The sequence below is a fragment of the Nerophis ophidion genome, linkage group LG22 (assembly GCF_033978795.1).
Source record: "Nerophis ophidion isolate RoL-2023_Sa linkage group LG22, RoL_Noph_v1.0, whole genome shotgun sequence".
In the NCBI taxonomy this organism is placed as follows: Eukaryota; Metazoa; Chordata; class Actinopteri; order Syngnathiformes; family Syngnathidae; genus Nerophis; species Nerophis ophidion.
The window spans coordinates 26,523,732-26,548,026 of record NC_084632.1 but is presented as its reverse complement, the minus strand read 5'-3'; the positions used below and the strand labels follow the sequence as shown (position 1 = coordinate 26,548,026).

Here is a 24,295-nt window from a genome sequence, read left to right as displayed (position 1 = left end):
TGGCTTACCAAATTAAACCCCCCTTCATATAAGGACAAAACCATTACAACATTCTGCGATTCTTTTTCACGTGCCATTTTTGTTCATTTGATGTCCTCTCTTGCTTCAGGGTGACCCTCCTTTATATAGTCGTGCTCTTGCTTACTCCAGCCCTATGGATCATTCTTCCAACATGGTAGACAGCCAGAGTCAAATGATGCACAACAAGAGAAATGGCCGGTATGACGACGATTACACAGACTACCAGGAACAGAAGAAGCCAATGATTGGTTACCCGACTAAAAGCTTGACTCAACGTCGCCCCCTGTCAGCAAGAAGTTACAGCACCGAGACCTATGGAGCATCTCAGGTCTGTCACGTGAACAAATAACGAGCATTGACTTCTAACACACAGTTTTTATAGTTTTTTTTTTGTAATTTACATGTTTTCATCCTGTATTATGGTAAATAGAAGGGCCTGACAATTTACCCTTGCTTTCTTATGAATTCATTTTTGAGCTAGATTCAGGTGACGGTACTGATTTTAAAGCATCACGGGTGGTAGAAAATGGATGGATGGAAATAATTTCCTCATTTTTGTCAAGTGTGGCTCCAAGTCAGATGTTTCTCAAAATAGCCAAAATAGGTGACCAGCAGGGTACCAATGATTGTGCTGGCTACGTTCAGAATTTAGGAGGAAAACACAGTGAAGAAACTCTGATCTGAGACACTAGTATGGTACACTTGTTCATTCACTATTTCAGATTATACACCAGATTTAGAGTTAGATCAGGAGTCGGCAACCCAAAACGTTGAAAGAGCCTTTTTCGACCAAAGATACAAAAAACAAATCTGTCTGGGGCCGAGAAAAAAGCCTTATATAAGTCTTATAATGAAGGCAACACATTACGTAAGTGTCTATATTAGCTATGTTAGCCTACTATCAAAATGATTGTGTGTCGCAGGCTGAAGCAAATCTACGTTGACAGAAATGTTGAAATGTAGTATTTGTTCTACACATTTTTACAACATTGGAAACCAATAGTAAATTTGAGGCTACTCAGAAGGTGAGATAACTTCTGGAAATTACTAGATTTTAGTGGTCAAAGGTATGGAAGAGTCTGTCCAAGTTAAAAGAAACGGCTGGCTGTCTTCTTTTAATAGATTTTTTTACCATTTTTGGCAAGTTACGTAATGTTTGCTGTGGTCTGGAGCAGCATGTCACACAAACAACTATATGAAATGCAGCTTATATTACATACAGATAATGTGTCATGAGACATGCAAAACTAAATTATGTACAAAGAGGATAAAAGTGAAAGATATTAAATGAGCTCAAATATACCTTTAAATGAGGCATAATGATGCAATATGTACATATTCGCGCACATTATAAAACTTTTGGTGGACAAAATTAAATTAAGACGGAGTGAAAGATTTTACATGTAAACAAACTGTTGCGTCACTGTCCACACAACTACGGTGAGTTCAAGAACCGCCAAAATTAGTAGGACAAAACGATGTCCACCAAATACTATCATCAGTGAAGTATACACACAAACTGGCGACTTTCCAACAATTGGGAAGATTTGTGTCATGTTTGTCCTCAAACAAAAAACATACTAAAACAAACAAAAGAAAATTTCCCCTATTTTTTTCCACGTTCAATCCTTTTTTAAACATGCTCTAGGGCGGCATTAAAGGGCCGCAGGTTGCTGACCCCCTGGTTAGATCTTTAAATAGTGGTGATAATCAATTTTCCCTCTAATTGTTCATATGTGTGAGCAAACGCCAAAACTCCTTGAGCATTCAGTGGCGCACATGGGAGCGACGGCAGACGTGCACACTGTTATGCGCTTATCTTTTTATTCGATTTAGTGAGCTGCCTAGATTTGCCGTGCACAGAGGATGCGTGAGCAGTGTGCAATTGCACAGCCGCGTACCTTAGAGCAGTGGTCCCCAACCTTTTTGCAGCTGCGGACCAATCAACGCTTGATAATTTGTCCCGCGGCCTGGGGGGGGAGATTCTATTTTTATTTATTTTTTGTCATGAAAAGGGGTGGTTTTTGTCATGAAAAAGGGAGGTTTTTTGGGTTGGTGCAATAATTGTAAGTGTATCCTGTGTTTTTTATGTTGATTTAATAAAAATAAAAAAATAATTAAAATAAAATAACAATAAAACATTATTCTGCGGCCCGGTACCAATCGAGCCGCGGCGGACCACTGCCTTAGTGGGAACGTTGGTGATAATGTTCCGCTCAGCTTCACTCCTCCCACTGACAAAAAAGCGATGTTGGGCAGTTTCATCACCCTTCAATTTTCAGGCACATGTTCTCATTCATATCATCTATCTAGACTAGAGCATTGGTTCTCAATTGGTTTGGTTAGGGCATACTTGCCAACTTTGAGACGTCCGATTTCGGGAGGTAGGGTGTGTGGGGTGGGGGTGACGTGGTCGGGGGGGCGGTCTGGTTGGGGCGGGGGGCGTAGTTAAGAGGGGAGGAATATATTTACATCTACATTTCACCAACTCAAGTATTTCATATATATATATATGTATATATATATACATATATATATATATATATATATATATATATATATATATGTATATATATATATGTATATATACATATATATATATATATATATATATATATATATATATATATATATGAAATACTTGACTTTCACTGAATTCAAACTATATATATTTATTTTATTATGTATATAAATAAAATAAATAGTTGAATTTCAGACGGCACCTATCAAATACACAGTAATAAAAACTCAGTTGTTCTACTGTTCTACTGTGCTTGCTGGTTACTTAAAAAAACTAAACATTTACCTTTCACTATTTGAGTAACCTTTGTTCTGCCATTTATTTCTTCATTTTGCTCGTCGACGGTGTAATATATTGGGTTGGAGTCAATAACCAGGCGACGTGATGAAGTTATGTCTCTTTACTGTGGGTTTCAGAAGTTGAACAGACTCTCTCACTTGCCGTCAGGTGCCCAACACCACGTAAATTGTTGGCCAATCAAAAAGCAACCCCATAACGCTATAGCCAACATTCACCAGGAGATGGCAACAGACAACATAGAATCACTCTATTACAGACGGCGTCGCCATGGCTGTAACATCCTCACTCTTCTGCTTCGTCTCCTTGTGTGTGCAGTTTTTTATTCAAATCCATAGATGTTTAAACTGATTAGGCATGCAAGCTATTTATATAGTGGGAAAGTGGACGTGAAAACTGGCTGTCCCCACTCAAGTCCGCAAGGAGCTGGAGGGGGCGTGGCCTTCAGCTCCGGCTGAATTTCGGGAGATTTTCGGGAGAAAATATCTTTCGGGAGAGGCGCTGAATTTCGGGAGTTTCCCGGAAAATCCGGGAGGGTTGGCAAGTACGGGTTAGGGGCCCTCATACCACCCAAAATGTAGGCATTTTTCTCATCAAATGTATCTAATATTTTACAGTGCAGTCAGAATTTGAGGTTGTGCAAAAAAACCCTCTGTGCCAGCACAATGAACATTTCAAGAATATCGATGGCCTGATCTACTAAGATCCAAATAACAAACGCTAAACAGCATGCGCAAAGTTAAAAAAAATAAAACATCAAATACTGTGTGGCCGTGTTGCGGGTTATTTACTATGACTAAGATTGATAACATTTAAATGATGATTTTGTGTGTACAGTACCGGCTGCACCCATGGCAACACTCATTTCCCTTCACATCAATGATATCATGTGCTCCAATGGTCAAACCTGTGCCGTTAATTATGTTGTGGACCATGCAGCACTCTATTTACTTGCTAAAACCCTCAACAGTGTAACAAAGTGTATATTTTTATGCGCATTCAAAATTCAATAAACCCGCTTCAGCAATTAAAACATATCATATGTGGTACTGTCAAAATTAAAATAATTGTGTAAAACAAATGAAACATGAAAAAAATAAAAATAAATTGAACTCACAATTTGTAGCTCCCATCCGACGTCGTATAAGCCAGTGGTACCGTCGTAGTTGGGGAAAGTGTCAGGCAAACCATTTCCCCACCGGTGTTGTGCCAAAATATGATTGCCTGCCAAAAATGTATTTTATTTGCGGGAGCAAGCGATGCTCACTAAAGTTGCATTGTTTGGCTTCGCCCGTCCACAGCGGATTACTAGGTGTAAGACAAACACTTTATCTTTGTGGTTATTGTACCGGTGAGTTTTCTGTAGCTTTCTATGTTTTGTATGTTTCCTGTACCACTTCCTGTTTTCGCAACTTGTGATTGGATACTCACTTGGGAATCCCAAGTGAGTATCCAATCACAGCGTTAGGCCAGCTAGACATAACTCGTCATCTGTTTGGCAATCGCAACGGTCTATCAGTCTATCACCTCTATGTGTCCGTTCACTGCCAGTGCAAAGACGCCTACATTGTTGATTCTGAAGGCCCCGGGCAGTTTTCGTACAGCATGGCAACATAAGCTATCTGAATTCTGATTCAATACAATACAATCTTTATCTATGATCATGATTTCTGGTTATGTTAGGCCAGCAAAGAAGGCTTTGACATGTGGTGGCCTGGACGGCCCACCACTGCTATAATGCAAGCAATTTGACAAAATTAAAAAACTACATCAATTGCGAATCAGAAATCAACAAAATAACTGCAAAACAAGATTGTGTGGTGTTGCTCTAGGGATGGGCTTTGAGGAATCTTTCTGGGACATCCTCTGGATTATCAGTGTGTTTTAAACAGAGGTGGGTAGAGTAGCCAGAAATTGTACTCAAGTAAGAGTACTGTCACTTTAGAGATTTATTACTCAAGTAAAAGTAAGGAGTAGTCACCCAAATATTTACTTGAGTAAAAGTAAAAAGTATGTTGTGAAAAAACTACTCAAGTATTGAGTAACTGATGAGTAACCTGTTCATTTAATGATTACGGCAACAATTAATGCACAAAAACATAAAAATAGCAATGAGCAAATTCAGAGCCAGGAATATCTCTTAAGCAACTAAAACAATAATATACATTAAATAATAATACATTAAAATAAATTTAAAAAATAAGGCAAATTGAGCCACAATAACAGCACCATAGGCTCAGTAGGCATTGATTGATTGATTGATTGATTGAAACGTGTATTAGTAGATTGCACAGTACAGTACATATTTCGTACAATAACACCCCAATAAGTTTTTCAACGTTAATCAATTACTTAATAAATGACCAAGTCGAGGTGATCTACCTCATATATACACACATATCATATATATACATATATATATATATATATATATATATATATATATATATATATATATATATATATATATATATATATATGTATATACATATATATACATACATTTATATATACAGTATATAATTTATATTTATTTATTTTGTCATTTTTGTTGACATGTTAAAGGTGTTTTAATGAATATACATGCATGTTTAACACATAGATTCCTATCTTTCATGAAGACAATAATATAAATTGGTGTATCACCTGATTCTGATGACTTGCATTGATTGGAATCAGACAGTAGTGCTGATAACGTCCACGTTTTCAAATGGAGGAGTAAAAAGTTAATCCTTTCTGTCTAATACCACATGAAAGTCGTTGGTTTATGGCATCTTATTTGTCCAGCTTCCATATTAGTTTTTATACACTTTACAAGAAATACATTGGCGGCAAACTCCGTAGCTTGCTAGCTTGTTTGCGCTGGCTTTCAGAGACTCTTATTTTGTTAGAGCAGGCGCGATGGAGCTGCACTTTTATTGTGAAGACAGGAACAGTGCGATCAATCTTTAGGCTTTTGAAGGGAAGTACGGTTTAAATAAAAAGTGTCTTTTTTCCTTTACACTTTTGATTGATTGATTGAAACTTTTATTAGTAGATTGCACAGTACAGTACATATTCCGTACAATTGACCACTAAATGGTAACACCCCAATAAGTATTTAAACTTTTTTAAGTCGGATTCGACGTGTGACGGTCACGTGACCGCCTGGCTCCGTTTGATTGGTCCAAAATACCAGTGACTCCATGTGGTTGGTGAAACGCAGGCATGCGTAAATCCTACTTTGAATGGGTGGCTGTCAAAATCAAAACAAACAAAGCGTGCATTAACGGATCGATTAAAAAAAGGTAGCGAGTAGCGAGCTGAATGTAGATAAATGGAGCGGAGTAAAAGTAGGGTTTCTTCTCTATAAATATACTCAAGTTAAAGTAAAAGTATGTTGAATAAACACTATTCTTAGAAGTTACTCAAGTAGATGTAACGGTGTAAATGTAGCGCGTTGATACCCACCTCTGGTTTTAAAGGTACATGTACAAGAAGCATTCACAAGCATAAAAATAAAACTACCTTTAACTAATAATTTGGAATAACAGCTTCAACATGCTTGCATTACCAGGACAACCATCTCCCATGAGCGGTTGGCTCAAACCGCAGGAAAATCAGACGGTGACGGTGCCGATAGCCTTTAGCCGCTTCCTCTAAAATAAGGAAAAGGACCAGGAGAACAGTAACAATGATTCTTCTCTTAAGGTTGTCATTATTCAACCTTGTGCAACTGAGCAGCACATACGTGATGTAAATGTATGGGCGGGGACAATAGACTTAACCAGGAAGGGTCCTATAGGCTAGATGGTCGAAATTTATATCACTCCAGCTTCTGCTTGAGTACTCCTGCAGGATCCACACTTTGTAGACCGCGTTGGCTGCATGGGTCCTTGGAAGAATGCAGCCCCCGAATCATCTAGTCTACCTCAATTGCAGTTGCTCCTTCTGGAGACACTGCTCCTTAGTGTTTTGAAAGAGAATTACAAGTCACAGAGGAAATGCGAGCCAGCGAGGTAATCCATAGCAGACCATAACTCAAACCAGTCTGCAAAATAGATAATACTGTATCTTTAATAGCTAACCTGGATATTTATAAGAACGTGCTGAAAAAAAAGTCACATGTTTTGATTTTTGAGAAATAAGGTCTTTAAATAAACTTGAGTTTAAATGTATGCATTTTTTGTACAAAAACGCAGTCATTCAAAAAATACAACATTTAATAAAAGAAAGTAATTGTGGATGGTAACAAAAGTGCACACATTAACGTGCTATCATTACATTATGTTAAAACAGGGATGCAAACCCTGGACCCTTTGCATGTGAGACTGGGACTCTACGGGTGCACCACGAGAGATGTGACGTTTTTGCAAGGCATTAAAGATTTATATTCTGACGTCTTATTAATCTGCATTTTCAATTGGTGTACTGTTGCGGCTGTTCTGTAGCTAATATATGTTGAGAGCCAACAAAAAATATAAGAAACATTACTTTTTTCTTTTTTTTAATAAAAAAAATAAAATAAAAATAATAATAGTAATAGTAAAAAAAAAACATAACATAGTCAGGGTAAATTGAATATTTAAGTGAAAGTACAAATATTGTATTTTGGCATTTCCTCAATGTCTGGGGTGTAAAACTCAAATACTGAGTGGGCCAAAATTCTAAACTGAACAAAGCCGCGGTTTTGCATTGAATATTGGACAAGCAAGGCTTATATAACTTTATAGTGACATGCAAAATCGAGTTTTGTTGGTAGCGGAGGTGTATTTTGTAGCGTCATTGAAGAGTTAGTGCTGCAAGGGGTTCTGGGTATTTGTTCTGTTGTGTTTATGTCGTGTTACGGTGCGGATGTTCTCCCGAAATGTGTTTGTCATTCTTGTTTGGTGTGGGTTCACAGTGTGGTGTAACAGTGTTAAAGTTGTTTATACGCCCACCCTCAGTGTGACTTGTATGGCTGTTGACCAAGTATGCCTTGCATGCACTTGTGTGAGTGTAGAAGCCGCATATATTAGGTGACTGGGCTGGCACGCTGTTTGTATGGAGGAAAAGCGGACGTGACGACAGGTTGTAGAGGATGCTAAAAGCAGTACTTTTAAGGCACGCCCCCAATATTGTAGTCGGGGTGGAAATTCCGGAGAATGGTTGCCCCGGTAGATTTTCGGGGGGGACACTGAAATTCGGGATTCTCCTGGAAAAATCGGGGGGGTTGGCAAGTATGAGAATTAGCGTTGAATGCGGTGATACAGCGGCACTGCCACTGTATAATACCGGCGGGCCAGCTCTAATGTTAATTTATTATTGCCTCAAGGGCCAAATGAAAATACACGGCGGGCCAAATTTGGCCCGCGGGCCAGAGTTTGACACCCATGCTCAATGTGAAGTGTTTTGATAAATCTGAAAAAGAGGAGAAAAGAAAGAGAAAAAAAACTGTATTGCTCAAAGATGTCACCTGGTGGTTGTTTGAGCACACTACAAATAGTCCTGGTTAATTTAAAATACCCCCACTCCTTAATCCTCCAGTCAAACGCAGTAATCTCGCTGTAATGACGCACATTTGGCATCTACTGTAGGCATTATTTTCATTGACCGGCCGGCCACGTGTGTTAAATACAGCAAAAATAAGTGCATGAAAAAAACGTATCACCATAATGTTGAATTAGTGGGAGACCTGGGCTTGTTTCTTTGCAATGCGATAGTCCCCGGCAGGTTGACTATCAGGTTGACCAGGGCTATTCAACTACATAACAAAGAGGGCCACAGTTTTAAGAGCCTAAGGGCTTAGGGACCGGACATCGAAAAGTGGGTGTTTCGGCAGAAATTGTCTCCACATGTTATATTTCTTTGAGTCTGTGTTTACTTATATGCAAAGAAATCGGTTTTCGAACTTTCAAATTATTCATAGTTCGTCCATCGCTACTCGTTTTCAGCGTGTGCAGCTCGTTAACAGTATGAAGAAACAGAAGTTATAGAACTTTTGTTAAAGATTGCTGTTCCTTTTTTTGCATTATTTTTCTTCTTTGATACTTCTTCCTTCATTTAGGTTTGTATGACTAAAAATATAAACATAACAAAAGTGTAAAGTCCACAATAAAGTACTGTAATTTTTCTTATGAAATGTATTCTTTCTTTCTATTTTGGGAGAAAAAATATGTAATGTACTCCATGGGATCGCAAATTATGTTAACTTAAATATTGTCAGATTATGCAAAAATATATTATCAAACATTCAAACCATTTTTAAAATCTAAACAAATACTAATGATAATGATTACAAAGCAAGTTATCCATCAACTTGTGCAATGTAAATGTAGTAATAGATTTCATGGTAAAATTGTGAAATTTACTGTTGTCTTTACAGCATTTTCTCTAAATGAAAAAACAGTACTTTTTTTACTGTGCCGTTTTGGCAGTTGTTGATTTGCGGTAAAAACAAAAAAACAAACTGGCAGCTCAGGTGCCAAAATTTAACTGTAAAATTCTATCCATCCATTTCCTACCGCTTATCCCTTTTTTTAGGGTCGCAGGGGGTCGCTGGAGCCTATCTCAGCTGCATTCGAGCGGAAGGCGGCGTACGCCCTGGACAAGTCGCCAACTCATCGCAGAAACTTTAAAATTGCATTTATTTTTTTTTACAGTAAAAAACAAATGTAAATTTTACAGTACAATTCTGGCAACTAATCTGCCTTTTTTTTACTGTAAAAACAGCAGTACTGTTTTTCCATAAACAGTAATAAACACTACATTTTGAGGAGAAATTAATACAACTTACCATATTTTTTTTTACATTTTAGTTTTGAAGAAAATCTACTTATAAAATGCATAAAAAAATTGTGTCATAATAGTATTCACTGTTAGAAGTGGCTCTCTGGGGCCGAACATAACTGCGATGTGGCCCTCAGTGAAAACAACTTTGACACTTGCTATTAAAAAAAATGCAAGCAGACACCAAAACAAATTAGTTAAATTATTTTTATATATATTGACACACACGTACAGTAGGATGGAGTATTTTCTCTCCGTCATCTGTCTTTGCTGTGTGATCCCCTCCTTTCTTATATCCATTTGTGCCACATTTGTGCCTAGCTGTGCCAGTTTGCACACGCGTTTCAAACGTGCTAAATATGGTAAATATTGCGTGTGCAGAATGATTATATTTGCAAATTCTCCTCCCCATATTGTGGCCGTTCTGATAATCAGCATATATTTTGAAACTACATAACGGCAGACACTCTAAATCAGTGGTCCCCAACCTTTTTGTTTTCGCGGACCGATCAACGCTTAATAATTTGTCCCGCGGCCCGGGGGGGGAAATCCTTTTTTTTTCTTTTTCTTCTTTGTCATGAAAAAGGGACGTTTTTGTCATGAAAAAGGGAGGTTTTTGTGGTTGGTGCACTAATTGTAAGTTTATATTGTTTTTTTATGTTGATTTATTAAAGAAATATATTTTTTTATTTTTTTTATTTATTTATTTATTTTTTTAAATAAAAATGAATAAAAAAATCTTCTGTGGCCCGGTACCAATCGGGCCACGGCCCGGTGGTTGGGGACCACTGCTCTAAATCATGGATGTCAAACGTACAAACAGGTTTTATTCGGCCCGCGGGATGCGTTTGCTAAGTATAAAAATGAACCAAGATTTTTGAATGAAAGAAACCGCTGTTTTAAATGTGTCCACTAGATGTCGCACTAGCAATTTTTTGTAGATGATGGTACATATGTAAAAAAAAATAATAAACCACATGATGTTAGTCAAGGCAAAATTAGCAAACTACATAAATGACATCCTGTTATTTGATTTTGGTAATTTTTTTTATCTTGATAGATTGAAAATTAACACCAATGAGTTGACTGATGAACATTATCACATAATGTATTCAGAAAGTATAAATAATGACAAATACAGATAGGAAACAAACAGGTTTTATCCGGCATGTAAGTGTAAAAAAAAAAAAAAAACTTTATGATTTGTACATTTTCAGAGTGTGCTTGTTCTGTTTTTAAACAATGAAAACAATCTGAAGTGGTCTTTATTTTTAAGTTATCGTGATGTTGATTTTACCAGTCCGGACCACTTAGGAGTAGATTTTCCTCCATGTGGCCCCCAATCTAAAATGAGTTTGACGCCCCTGCTGTAAATCAATTGCCTCTCACTAGTTTTCTCATTTAAGAGATGCAATCCTCGGCGCAGGAGCTTAGTGGATCAGTTTCTTATACACCTTTACTATACTTAAATATGGAAACGATAATGTACTCATAACAACATCTTTGGTAAGCTTTTCCCTGTTGTTTGACCATCAGGCACGTCCGGTGTCAGCTCGTCCCACTATGGCCGCCCTGCTGGAGAAGATGCCTCCCGACTACACTCTGGCAACCTGCCCAGAGAAGCCTTTAGATGACACCATCAAAGTAAGACCTGTGGTACAGCAGAAGCCTGAAGACATCACGTCCAAGATGCCTGCAGATTGGAGACAACAGCTGCTCAGGCACATAGAGGCCAAGCGCCTGGACAGGGTATGTAGAAAGGATGTGCGCACGAGGGAAGTCACACTCATATGCACACAGAGCATACACGACACATAGAAGCCCTCCATGTCTGTATCTATGTACGTTGTTTGTGTTATAGGGTTGACAAGATATTTGTCCGGCTGCATGTGTGTGTCCACTCCACACTCTCACTTCCTGTCAGCACAAAATACTGCACACTCACTACTGTGAACATGTGCGAAATAAATCGCATGTTGAGATATATGCCAACAATGCATACATTGTGAAAACTACATATATTTTATCATTTTGATTGCTTGATTTGATACCAGTTTATATTAAAAATACACTCACTAAGAATACTGAGTACTACAAAAAGTCACATAGGTAAGAACATTTAAAGTAAGCCTACGGGTTGTTTTAATCCATTATTTATCCAGTTGATTCCATGCCTCTTTACGATTCGACATTGTAGGCTAATAGTTGTTGTAGTAAATTAAATAGAAAGTTAGAAAATGGATGGATGGATGGTTTTGTGGCAATATCATCTGAGAGTAAATGAGTGATGCAGCTATGAGTCCAGTAGAGGGTGCCGTCGCATAGGTCACTTCACTCAATATTGTCCTGAAGGAAGAGGCTTAGACAAGACTTGTGTTATAACTGCAAATTTTTAAAGGGGACCTATGATGATTCACCTCCTTTTGGTCTAGTTTAGTGTCTCTTAACCATAGAGCGAATGCCGCCTTAGAGGGCTGCCAAAAAATATGTTTTTCAGCTGTGGTCTGTATGGGCCGCAGCAATACTCAGTTGTAATACACTTATCCACAACCTGTGTCAGTAATGACAATATCACACACACGGAAAAGGCCTGGAGTAGAGATGCGCGGCTAGGCAATTATTTCATCCACCCGCCATCCGCCCAAACCAACATTTAAACAGGACCGTACCCGCCTGCCAACCGCCCGCTGAAATACAGCAGTCGTTGGCTGCCTTTACCACTCACAGAGCTACTTAAACCTGTTTCACAGAGTAATGATGACAATTGAAACCACTAACGTTCCCACGACTATCCAATAGCATTCATCATGATTACAAGAATGTGGGCGTGCTGTGAAGCCATTGCCTTAGACACCTTCAACAACTTGTAAAAACCGATTGTTAGACCGGCAACATGTTGTGTGCAGCTTCCGCAATTACACGTTCAAGATTGAAAGGCATACTGGGTGATACAGAGTACACTGATGGTTGTGATATAAACAACTTTAACACTTACTAATATGCGCCACGCTGTGAAGCCACACAATACAAGATTGACAAACACATTTCGGGAGAACATCCTCACAGTAACACAACATAAACGCAACACAACAAATACCCATAATCCTTTGTATCCGTGAAACTTCCTGAATATATTTTACCCCCCGCACCCCCAACCCCGGTGGGGAGGGTTTGCTGCTAGCGGGGTGTATAAAATAGTCCGGAAGTGTCATGAATACAAAAGATTATGGGTGTTTGTTGTGTTGCGTTTATGTTGTGTTACTGTGAGGATGTTCTCCCGAAATGTGTTCGTCGTTCTTAATTGGTGTGGCTTCAAAGCGTGGCGCATATTACTAAGAGTGTTAAAATTGTTTATGTCACAACCATTAGTGTACTCTGTGTCACCCAGTATGCCTTGCAGTCGTGTGCGTGTTGCTGCGGAAGCCACACACAACATGATGCTGGACTGACAAGCAGATCGTACATGTTGTAGTAGGCGACAAAGCCAAAGGCTTCATAGCACACCTAAATACTTATTACCTGAGTGACTACCGGCCGTCATTCAGGAGAATAATAGTGTCTCTTATTGCCTTCTTCGCTTTATGACACAGGTTTTAAATGGCACTTTCAAGGGCAAAGGATACCAATCACAGAACCCATCCATCCATCCATTTTCTACCGCTTATTCCCTTTCGGGGTCGCAGGGGGCGCTGGCGCCTGAACCATGCATATAAAATATTTCCGGATGGTTCAACCGCCACCTTCCCGAATCTAATTAAGTTCTATTTTTTCGTCATGTCAACCGCCCGACCCGCGGTTTAGCCGCGGACTCCGCGGATGAGACCGCAAACCGCGTATCTCTAGTCTGGAGCTAAAGTCATAGAGGAGTTTCCCCCATCCATTTTTTACTGCTTGTCCCTTTCGGGGTAGCGGGGGTGCTGGAGCCTATCTCAGCTGCATTCGGGGGGAAGGCGGAGTACACCCTAGACAAGTCACCAACTTATCGCAGGGCCAACACAGATAGACAGACAACACTTCTTAAGCGCAAAAATTATGACTAAAGTGATGAAGCTTTATTTTCATATGCAAATAAAATGTATCGACAGTTTATTTTATTTACATTTAAGTTATTGTTATTATCATTTATTTACTATTTTAGTTAGAATCAATGTATTTTAGCAATGCGTAATTGTATGTAAATGTATTTTTGAAAAAAACATTCATTTCAGTTTTTAGTATATTTTATTTGTATTTATTTTTGTAATCAGCCATAGGTCAGCAAGGAGGAGGAGGCTTGCCAACACAGGATGTCCAATACTGACCACATAAATACTGTCGTCGATCTTTGACATCACAAATGGCCCTCAGTAAAAAGAAAAAAAAAAGACTGCAAAACCCTGCAAACTTTCGCATCCAAAACTCTGCAAGCTTATGCCCAAATGCAATTAGTTTTATTTTAAGGCTTGGCATTGTATACCGCAACATTTATAAGTCAAAAAAGAGGAATGGAGGAAAAATCATCATTAATGCTTTTTAAATACAGTACAGTATTTTGTATGCCTATAATTGTTTCTTAAGATTAAGGGTTTAGAGCAGGGGTCTAAAACTCATTTTACCTGGGGATCGCTGTATGAGTGAGGCTATAGGCCAGGGTGTCCGAACTTTTTCCACAAAGGACCCCACACTGACATGTCATAGCATCCGGGGGCCGTTTTGATATTTCATTTTGTAAAAAAAAAAAAAAAGGAAAAAGAAGAATCTAAAAAGGACATAAATGTGCAACAAAACAATGCGTCTGCTTTGTATTAATTATTAGTATTAAAATTAGCTACCATATTTGCCTATTGTGCTTACATTTTTACTGTTGTTTTTTTGTCTGATTTTATTTTGACAATATGCCACAGGCAAAAAAAACTTGAACTGCAGGTCGCAAATGGACACCCACACTTTGGACACCCCTGCTATAAGCCATGCTAAGTATTCACTTCAGAATCATGTTTCAACCATATGACTGAATGTATTAACTACTTTTACCATCAGCTATACCATAAATTGATTAACGTGGACCCCGAGTTAAATAAGTTGAAAAACTTATTCGGGTGTTACCATTTAGTGGTCAATTGTACGGAATATGTACTGAACTGTGCAATCTACTAATAAAAGTTTCAATTAATCAATCAATCAATGTAGTAACCCTGACCTATGGTTGGCTTTAAGTCATTATAAAATCAATGTAACATCCATCCATCTTCTTCCGCTTATCCGAGGTCGGGTCGCGGGGGCAACAGCCTAAGCAGGGAAACCCAGACTTCCCTTTCCCCAGCCACTTCGTCTAGCTCTTCCCGGGGGATCCCGAGGCGTTCCCAGGCCAGCCGAGAGACATAGTCTTCCCCACGTGTCCTGGGTCTTCCCCGTGGCCTCCTACCGGTTGGACGCCTCCCTAGGGAGGCGTTCGGGTGGCATCCTGACCAGATGCCCGAACCACCTCATCTGGCTCCTCTCGATGTGGAGGAGCAGCGGCTTTACTTTGAGCTCCTCCCGGATGGCAGAGCTTCTCACCCTATCTCTAAGGGAGAGCCCCGCCACACGGCGGAGGAAACTCATTTCGGCCGCTTGTACCCGTGATCTTATCCTTTCGGTCATGACCCAAAGCTCATGACCATAGGTGAGGATGGGAACGTAGATCGACCGGTAAATTGAGAGCTTTGCCTTCCGGCTCAGCTCCTTCTTCACCACAACGGATCGGTACAACGTCCGCATTACTGAAGACGTTGCACTGATCCGCCTGTCGATCTCACGATCCACTCTTCCTCCACTCGTGAACAAGACTCCTAGGTACTTGAACTCCTCCACTTGGGGCAGGGGCTCCTCCCCAACCCGGAGATGGCACTCCACCCTTTTCCGGGCGAGAACCATGGACTCGGACTTGGAGGTGCTGATTCTCATTCCGGTCGCTTCACACTCGGCTGCAAACCGATCCAGTGAGAGCTGAAGATCCCGGTCAGATGAAGCCATCAGGACCACATCATCTGCAAAAAGCAGAGACCTAATCCTGCGGTCACCAAACCGGAACCCCTCAACGCCTTGACTGCGCCTAGAAATTCTGTCCATAAAAGTTATGAACAGAATCGGTGACAAAGGACAGCCTTGGCGGAGTCCAACCCTCACTGGAAATGTGTTCGACTTACTGCCGGCAATGCGGACCAAGCTCTGGCACTGATCGTACAGGGAGCGGACCGCCACAATAACACAGTCCGATACCCCGTATTCTCTGAGCACTCCCCACAGGACTTCCCGAGGGACACGGTCGAATGCCTTCTCCAGGTCCACAAAGCACATGTAGACTGGTTGGGCAAACTCCCATGCACCCTCAAGAACCCTGCCGAGAGTATAGAGCTGGTCCACAGTTCCACGACCAGGACGAAAACCACACTGTTCCTCCTGAATCCGAGGTTCGACTATCCGGCGTAGCCTCCTCTCCAGTACACCTGAATAAACCTTACCGGGAAGGCTGAGGAGTGTGATCCCACGATAGTTGGAACACACCCTCCGGTCTGCCAATCCAGAGGTTCCGCCCCCGATGTCCACGCGATGCTGCAGAGTCTTGTCAACCAAGACAGCCCCACAGCATCCAGAGCCTTAAGGAACTCCGGGCGGATCTCGTCCACCCCCGGGGCCTTGCCACCGAGGAGCTTTTTAACTTCCTCAGCGACCTCAGCCCCAGAAATAGGAGAGTCCACCACAGATTCCCCAGGCACTGATTCCTCATAGGAAGACGTGTTGGTGGGTTTGAGGAGGTCTTCGAAGTATTCCTTCCACCTATCCACAACATCCGCAGTTGAGGTCAGCAGAACACCATCCGCACCATACACGGTGTTGATAGTGCACTGCATCCCCTTCCTGAGGCGGCGGACGGTGGTCCAGAATCGCTTCGAAGCCGTCCGGAAGTCGTTTTCCATGGCTTCCCCGAACTCCTCCCATGTCCGAGTTTTTGCCTCAGCGACCGCTGAAGCCGCACACCGCTTGGCCTGTTGGTACCTGTCCACTGCCTCCGGAGTCCTATGAGCCAAAAGGACCCGATAGGACTCCTTCTTCAGCTTGACGGCATCCCTCAACGCTGGTGTCCACCAAGGGGTTTTAGGATTGCCGCCCCGACAGGCACCCACTACCTTGCGGCCACAGCTCCGATCAGCCGCTTCGACAATAGAGGTGCGGAACATGGTCCACTCGGACGGACTCAATGTCCAGCACCTCCCTCGTGACATGTTCGAAGTTCTTCCGGAAGTGGGAATTGAAACTTTCTCTGACAGGAGACTCTGCCAGTCGTTCCCAGCAGATCCTCACAATGCGTTTGGGTCTGCCAGGCCGGTCCGGCATCCCCCCCACCATCGCAGCCAACTCACCACCAGGTGGTGAGTTTCTACTGATCAATGTAACTTTTAATGTAAAAATATATATATATTTCGAGACTGTTAAGATACCGAGGAAGCACTTCAGCTTGCCTAACCTAACCTACTTGACCTACTCAGTGGCCTAGTGGTTAGAGTGTCCGCCCTGAGATCGGTAGGTTGTGAGTTCAAACCCCGGCCAAGTCATACCAAAGACTATAAAAAAATGGGACCCACTGCCTCCCTGCTTGGCACTCAGCATCAAGGCTTGGAATTGCGGGTTAAATATCCATAAAAGATTCCCGGGCGTGGCACAGCTGCTGCCCACTGTTCCCCTCACTTCCCAGGGGGTGATCAAGGGGATGGGTCAATGCAGAAGACACATTTCACCACACTTAGTGTGTGTGTGTGTGACAATCATTGGTACTTTAACTTAAAGGAAATTGTTTTGTTTTTTTCAAGTAGGATTCAAGATTGACATAATATATTTGACTTTTAGTCACCCAGGGTGCCTGGGATGTCATTACATCCATTTCAGAAATTAGGCAGAGTGTCACAAAATTTGGGCCTCAGGGGTGTGGTTTGAGACCCCTGGGGTATCAAAAATAGGCATTTTTAGGGCTTTTTAATGGCCACTTAAGTGTTGTTTCACAGCTTGCTAAAGATTTTGTAAAGTATTGCTGGCAAATAGCGGGGATTTATTTAAAATACAATTGCTTTGTTAAAGATAATTTTGACATGAAGGCTCCCTTTTGTTAGTGTGAAAAAGTAAACACTTGTGCTTGTCAGTAGGCTTAGAGATATAACAGCGTGGAAGATGTTTGACAGTTACATGACCATTCCAAATAGTGAGCCAACATTAACTATTGAAGTGATTATATAAATAATTTCCAACTTCTTGATGATATATGAATATTGTAATTTGTGTTCATCAGTAAGTTTCCCTTGATTTTTAGGAGGTTGCTCCAATAATTAGTTGTACCTTTTCTATTTATGCCCCAAATTTTCTTTTTCTGTGGCTTACCTGTTCTTCGTTTGTATCTATGTCTAAAATTGTATAAAAAAAAAAGTGGACAGCTTAAAGTTTCAGTCAGAGTTTATTATTCTATCCAACTAATTTATCATTCTTTTATGCAGTACAAGGGAGATGATTTGATGAGATAATCCTGACTTCAGAATTGCAAGATAACAACATCTACCTTAAGCAGCAAATTACATTGTCCACCAATCGTTGCATGTATGACACAATATTCACTGTTTGTATCACTGAACCCAGGCTAACATTTTTCTGTGCTTTCAGCAACTGCACTATCTCTGTGTTTCTTATCAGTGTTGTTGATGTTTGTACAGCTCAGTGTGTCCTCACCATGCTCTAATCTGCTCCCCCCCATCTTTCTCCATTCACCCATGTTACGTGATGTTGTCTTCTCCAATCAGAGTGGTGTCCTAAAGCACAATACTCTCACGCTGGGCATGCTCTGTCAGGGCGGGGGTCACGGCCAGGGGCGCAGCGGCACTTTGAACTTTAACGTTTACAATAACACTAAGCATGAGCCCCCTGCTGGCCGCTGGCTGCCACTACCATCTCCTCCATCTGCTATTGCTGTGAGTATATCAATCAAAAGAGTACGCCCTTGGTACTTTACTGTATGAATGCGTATAGATAATAAAGAACTGTTGCACTGTTAATGACTAAAGTTAAATAATGGTCAGCCAATTCAAAATCACATTTATTTCAGCTAGCCTTTAGGTCAGGGGTGTCAAACTCATTTTAGCTAAGGGGCCGCATGGAGGAAAATCTGTGCACACGCGGGCTGAACTACTAGAATCATGGCATTAAAACTAAAACATAAAGACAACTTCAGATCGTTATCTTTGTCTTACTTAGGCCAAAAATAGAACAAACACATTCTGAAAATATTACAATAAAAATATTTACAAAAAATACTGGTAGCGGTAAAGTTTAGATCCATGAAAGAAACAAAGAAAGTGAGGAATGTTTGTAACTGAATATAAATGTACATATGCATAAAAATGTGTTTTCTTTTGTATTATTTTTTTGAACGAATCAAGTAATGTTTACAACAACCTTTTCCAAAACACAATATAGAATGTGAGATACAACAGGGTAATGCAAACTTTATCATTTGTTTTCAAAACGCTTACAAAAAAGTGGGACCCCCAAAATTTACTGTGGGACACCATTTCATGACTGATGGACTGATTACAACAGGGTAATGCAAACCTTTATCATTTGTGTTCAAAACGCTTACAAAAAAGTGGGACCCCCAAAATTTACTGTGGGACACCATTTTATGACTGATGGAGTATTGGTGCATGCAAAACAGCAGCAGGCGGGTGTGGCCTGGGGGCCGGTTCTAATACTAATAAATTATCACCCATAGATAATTAATTTGCAGGCCGGATGTAGCCTGCGGGCCTTGACTTTGACATCCGTGCTTTAGGTCAATGTTTATGGTGGCAACAACTAAGTTATCTCATACACATCTTAGCATTATGTAAACTTACAAACCCACAATAGTCACAGGCATCGGTTTTCTATGTCAATGTCAACCATTTTTGTGGATCTTTATTTCTAACTTTAAGCGTGACGTACTTTTACACTCTTATTGCAAAATCAGATAATAGTGACTAGTCAGTCAGTATTAAGTAGCTAAGGATTATTAAACAAACACAATCGGGACAATTGTAATAACTGGTTAAAATGTGACTGCGGGGTATACTGTACTGATGACAAATACTTCTTGGGTGCGATCCTCTTGTCCATACAAAAATATTTTAAAATATATTTAGTACACACTTTAGTGCAATTAGGTTAGCGTTCACTTTTATTTTTTGTCCACGTTTATTTTTTGTCAGCGGACTAAATGTAAGCATAATGTACATATGCATAAATCTGCGCTTCAATACGGCGTCGAAGGTCGATATCCAAATCGTGGCGCAACTGTACTCACATGAAAGATTTTTTCAAAAGGGATGTACGCTCATGGACACAATTACATTTTTGGATTTCTTGTTACACACATGCAGGAGTTGCGTGAATTCCAGGAGGTTGCTTGTCTTGCTAGAACAACTCGAATTTGCAAGCAAATTCAAAAACAGTTTGAAGCCACTTCTGAGATGCTAATCCTCATCACCATGGCAGCCACTAAACTGAGTTTCTTCCATAAATCATTATCACTGGAGTACTAAAGGAAACGATTAAGCATGCTACACACACTAAAGGAATGGATTAAGCTTGTTACACTCGCACATACACAGGACTACACAAGAAGCTAAAAGCTAAAGCTTCAATGTAAAGTAGGTGTGATCGATCTGGATGTCAATACTACCGATACCAAATATAGTATCGGAATACAGTATAAACAATACTAAAATGATTACATTAAAAAAAAAATCTTGTTCTTATTATTACAAAATAATTTTTGGGTGTTTTTGTTAGTGTTTACAAACACAGGGAATAAGTATTGGGATACAGCAAGGCTTTAGGGCATAATCCACATGATTTAAATAGAAGCCAATAGTAGTTTTTGCTTTTGTTTAGGCATTGTGCTCTAGCCACATTATTCTGTTAAAAAAAACTTGTATATAGCATTCAAAAACTACACATGGATTACATCATCTGATTTACAACAACAATAGGACATTCTAAATTTAATAAGATAAGCTTTGAAAAAATATGTTACTGTGTTTACTTTGGTTACTTGCGATTAAAAAAAAAACTTAACTCTCTATAATCTATAGTCAAAGTATCGCATTGGAACTAGAAAATGGATCGGATCTGAGGCCAAAAAATCAGATCGGAATCGGTGGCTAAAAATGTTGACCGTTACATCCCTAGCCATGTATGTTACGTCTACGTTGCGTGACAAAGCTCACACATGACATAAAACAACATTATACATGCTTTAAGGGCCTTTGTTTGGTAATGGTGGACTTCTACTAGCAGAGATGTAACAAAAGGGATGTATATTACATGACAATTTTACAAATAGCTAAAGACGTGTAATGAGCAACACAACCCTTATGTTAAAAAAAATACTGTATTTTCACTTCTGGGTTTACAGTGAACTGTTATTTTTTTGGGTCATTTCTTTCTGTTGGGTTTGCTGACTTTCGGCTGGTTATGATTGCATTTGGTGACATCATAACCGCTGTATCGATGCGGTGGTATAGTTGGTATTCACACTTGCACTGAAGTGAGGCTTCAGAGTGATTGGATTACAGTAATACACAGGCAAAATCAAGGGAATGCGGTTACGTACAGTATGTATAGTATATCTCACAAAAGTGAGTACACTCCTACATATTAGAAACCATTTATTTGTATATTGTCATAGAACAATAAGAAATTACTAAGTGTAGTCAGTGTAGCTTGGATAGTCGTATAGATTGAAATTCCTCAATACAATGTTATTATTGTCTCACCTTCACCTGTCTTAACCAGATGTGATTGAAGTTGTTATCATGTTGGGATACTGCAATGTGGCCCAGTATCCGCAACGACGATGCTTCAAAATATCACAGTCCATGCCGAAATTAACGTTTTCCTTAAAGAACCGCAGTTATTCAGTGCCAGTGTTCTGTTGAATTTCGCTGCTTCCTCAAAAAAGCTACTAGTAGGGTAAAACGGTGATTAAAATGAAAATGTGAGCAATACCATTGTTTTTGTCAATGTGAACTTCCTCTGGCTGTATTTGTCTGCATGCTTACTGTCCGTTAATATACTGCACAATGTGAACTTCCTCACACTGTATTTGTCTACATCAGTGGTCTCCAACCACCGGGCAGCACAAGAAATAAAAAAAAAAATAAAAACAACATTTTTTTTTTTTTTCAAATTATTAAATCAGCATAAAAAACCCATTATATACATTATATATCAATATAGATCAATAAAGTCTGCAGGGATACAGTCCGTAAGCACACATGATTGTATTTCTTTATGAAAAAAAAAAAAAAAACACACCCCGGTCCGTGGGACAAATTTTCAAGCTACAGCTACAAAAAGGTTGGGGACCACTGGTCTACATGCTTGCTGGTCAGAAGATACATCATTTAAAATCACTTCTTACTTGTCAACGAGGTAACCGCTTTCAATAAGTATTTTTCTCTCGGCAAAAATGTTTAATATTGTGTATGTGCGCATGCTCAGTAGCGTTGTATAGCAGACATTGACAGAACACAGGCAGCGCTCACACAGTCCCTGCTCGGCCTAGACCATGTTGGGAAAGACACCATTTTCTTGGTATTCACCTGCGTTGCCAACTCAACAGCGACAGTACTGTCTTTGTGGCAAGGGATTTCTGTAGAAGCAAAACACGGACTACTCTTAAAGCATATCCAAGTTTCATTTTTATACTGTTGTCTCTTTAGACTATATGATTGGTGAAATGTGAGGCGTGTACGCACTTCTTTGTTTGTCTTGAATTCAATCTTACCAAGCGTTATGTCCCTTATCCTGTCTTCTAGACCCCCTCTCAACAAGCTGCCATGCTGGATAATGACCAAGAGGGTGTGTCAGGGAGCAATCAGTGGGTTCCGTACTCACTTGGCAGGAGGGACGTCCCACCCGACAACCTCATGAAGAAGGTAAAAGCTGCATGGAAGGGAGAGAATAAAAACATGTGAGCACATATTTTGACCAAACTAGCAATCATATTTCCACAGGCCAGTCACTCCCACAACCCTTCTCATCAGTCACACAATACCATGATCGTCACTTCTTCGTCCTCTACCTCGGCCATGACACCTCATCGCATGGTTGGCCAACAGGGTTATGATGGCGGGATGATGAACAAGGGGAGCCAATACCAGCCAGGAATGCCATTATCGGTCGTTCCATCTGGAGGGCAGTACCAAGGCAACATGTCTCAAGGTATTGGTCATTTAGACATAGACTTAGAATTAAACAAACGTTAACGATCCACAAGGGAAACTGTTCCACACACATTAAATGGAAACAGGAATTTGGTCCAGTTTGGATTTTTCAGTGTAGACCAAGCAGCATTGAAAAGCTGTGAAAGCCTTCACGATGTAAACACGCATTTTTGTGGACTGGTCCAGATGATGCTCTTCTGCGCAAGTGTGATTGTAAACATTTGCTAGCTAATAATGACATTAAACATTTTTTTTTTTTTTGCAGAATGAACACTACATGACTTGTAGTACAGTGGGTACTGAATGTATTCAGACCCCTTTTAAATTGTTCATTGTTTGTTTCATAGCAGCCATTTGGTAAAATAAAAAATAAAAAATGTGCCATTAATGTACACTAAGTACTCCATATTGACAGAAAAAAACCAAAATGTCTAATTTTGGGCAAATGTATTAAAAAAGATTTAAAAAATTCCACATACAAACCCCGTTTCCATATGAGTTGGGAAATTGTGTTAGATGTAAATATAAATGGAATACAATGATTTGCAAATCCTTTTTAACCCATATTCAATTGAATGCACTACAAAGACAAGATATTTGATGTTCAATCTCATATACTTTATTTTTTTATTTTTTTGCAAATAATAATTAACTTTAAATTTCATGGCTGCAACACGTGCCAAAGTAGTTGGGAAAGGGCATGTTCACCACAGTGTTACATCATATTTTCTTTTAACAACACTCAATAAACGTTTGGGAACTGAGGAAACTAATTATTGAAGCTTTGGAAGCGGAATTATTTACCATTCTTGCTTGATGTACAGCTTAAGTTGTTCAACTTAGGCTGTACATAATGCGCCACACATTTTCGATGGGAAACATGTCAGGACTGCAGGCGGGCCAGGAAAGTACCCGCACTCTTTTACTACGAAGCCACGCTGTTGTAACATGTGGCTTGGCATTGTTTTGCTGAAATAAGCAGGAGCGTTCATTATAACGTTGCTTGGATGACAACATTCAGCATTAATGGTGCCTTCACAGATGTGTAAGTTACCCATGCCTTGGGCACTAAAACACCCCCATACCATCACAGATGCTGGCTTTTGAACTTTGCACCGATAACAATCCGGATGGTTATTTTCCTCTTTGTTCCGGAAGACACCACATCCACAGTTTCCAAATATAATTTGAAATGTGGACTCGTCAGACCACGGAACACTTTTCCAATTTGCATCAGTCCATCTTAGATAAGCTCGGGCCCAGCGAAGCGGGCGGTGTTCCTGGGTGTTGTTGATAAATGGCTTTCGCTTTGCATAGTAGAGTTGACTTGCACTTACAGATGTAGCGACCAACTGTAGTTACTGACAGTGGTTTTCTGAAGTGTTCCTGAGCCCATGTGGCGATATCCTTTACACACCGATGTTGGTTTTTGATCCAGTAC

The 24,295-nt window shown here is 40.0% G+C and overlaps 1 protein-coding gene and 1 long non-coding RNA gene across 23 annotated transcripts in view; one reads left to right on the top strand and one right to left on the bottom strand.

The window, feature by feature from the left end:
* Positions 1-24,295, top strand: part of lrrc7 (leucine rich repeat containing 7) — a 334,407-nt gene that overhangs the window by 282,704 nt on the left and 27,408 nt on the right. For 18 of the 20 annotated variants that reach the window (XR_009803708.1, XR_009803707.1, XR_009803709.1 and 15 more), the window contains 5 exons: positions 110-349; positions 11,123-11,335; positions 18,391-18,558; positions 22,447-22,566; positions 22,645-22,852. Coding sequence is in view for 16 of the 20 variants with exons in the window: in XM_061883598.1 (XP_061739582.1) it covers positions 110-349; positions 11,123-11,335; positions 18,391-18,558; positions 22,447-22,566; positions 22,645-22,852 (949 nt within the window). In the remaining 4 variants the exon portion in view is untranslated. The remainder of the gene's footprint in view (positions 1-109; positions 350-11,122; positions 11,336-18,390; positions 18,559-22,446; positions 22,567-22,644; positions 22,853-24,295) is intronic. The other 2 variants (XM_061883612.1, XM_061883601.1) reach the window with 1 other exon arrangement.
* Positions 21,326-24,295, bottom strand: part of LOC133540740 (uncharacterized) — a 61,206-nt gene continuing 58,236 nt past the window's right edge. For all 3 annotated transcript variants that reach the window (XR_009803712.1, XR_009803715.1, XR_009803713.1), the window contains 3 exons: positions 22,713-22,819; positions 22,416-22,573; positions 21,326-22,280 (listed from right to left, as the gene is read on the bottom strand). This is a non-coding gene — a long non-coding RNA (uncharacterized LOC133540740). The remainder of the gene's footprint in view (positions 22,281-22,415; positions 22,574-22,712; positions 22,820-24,295) is intronic.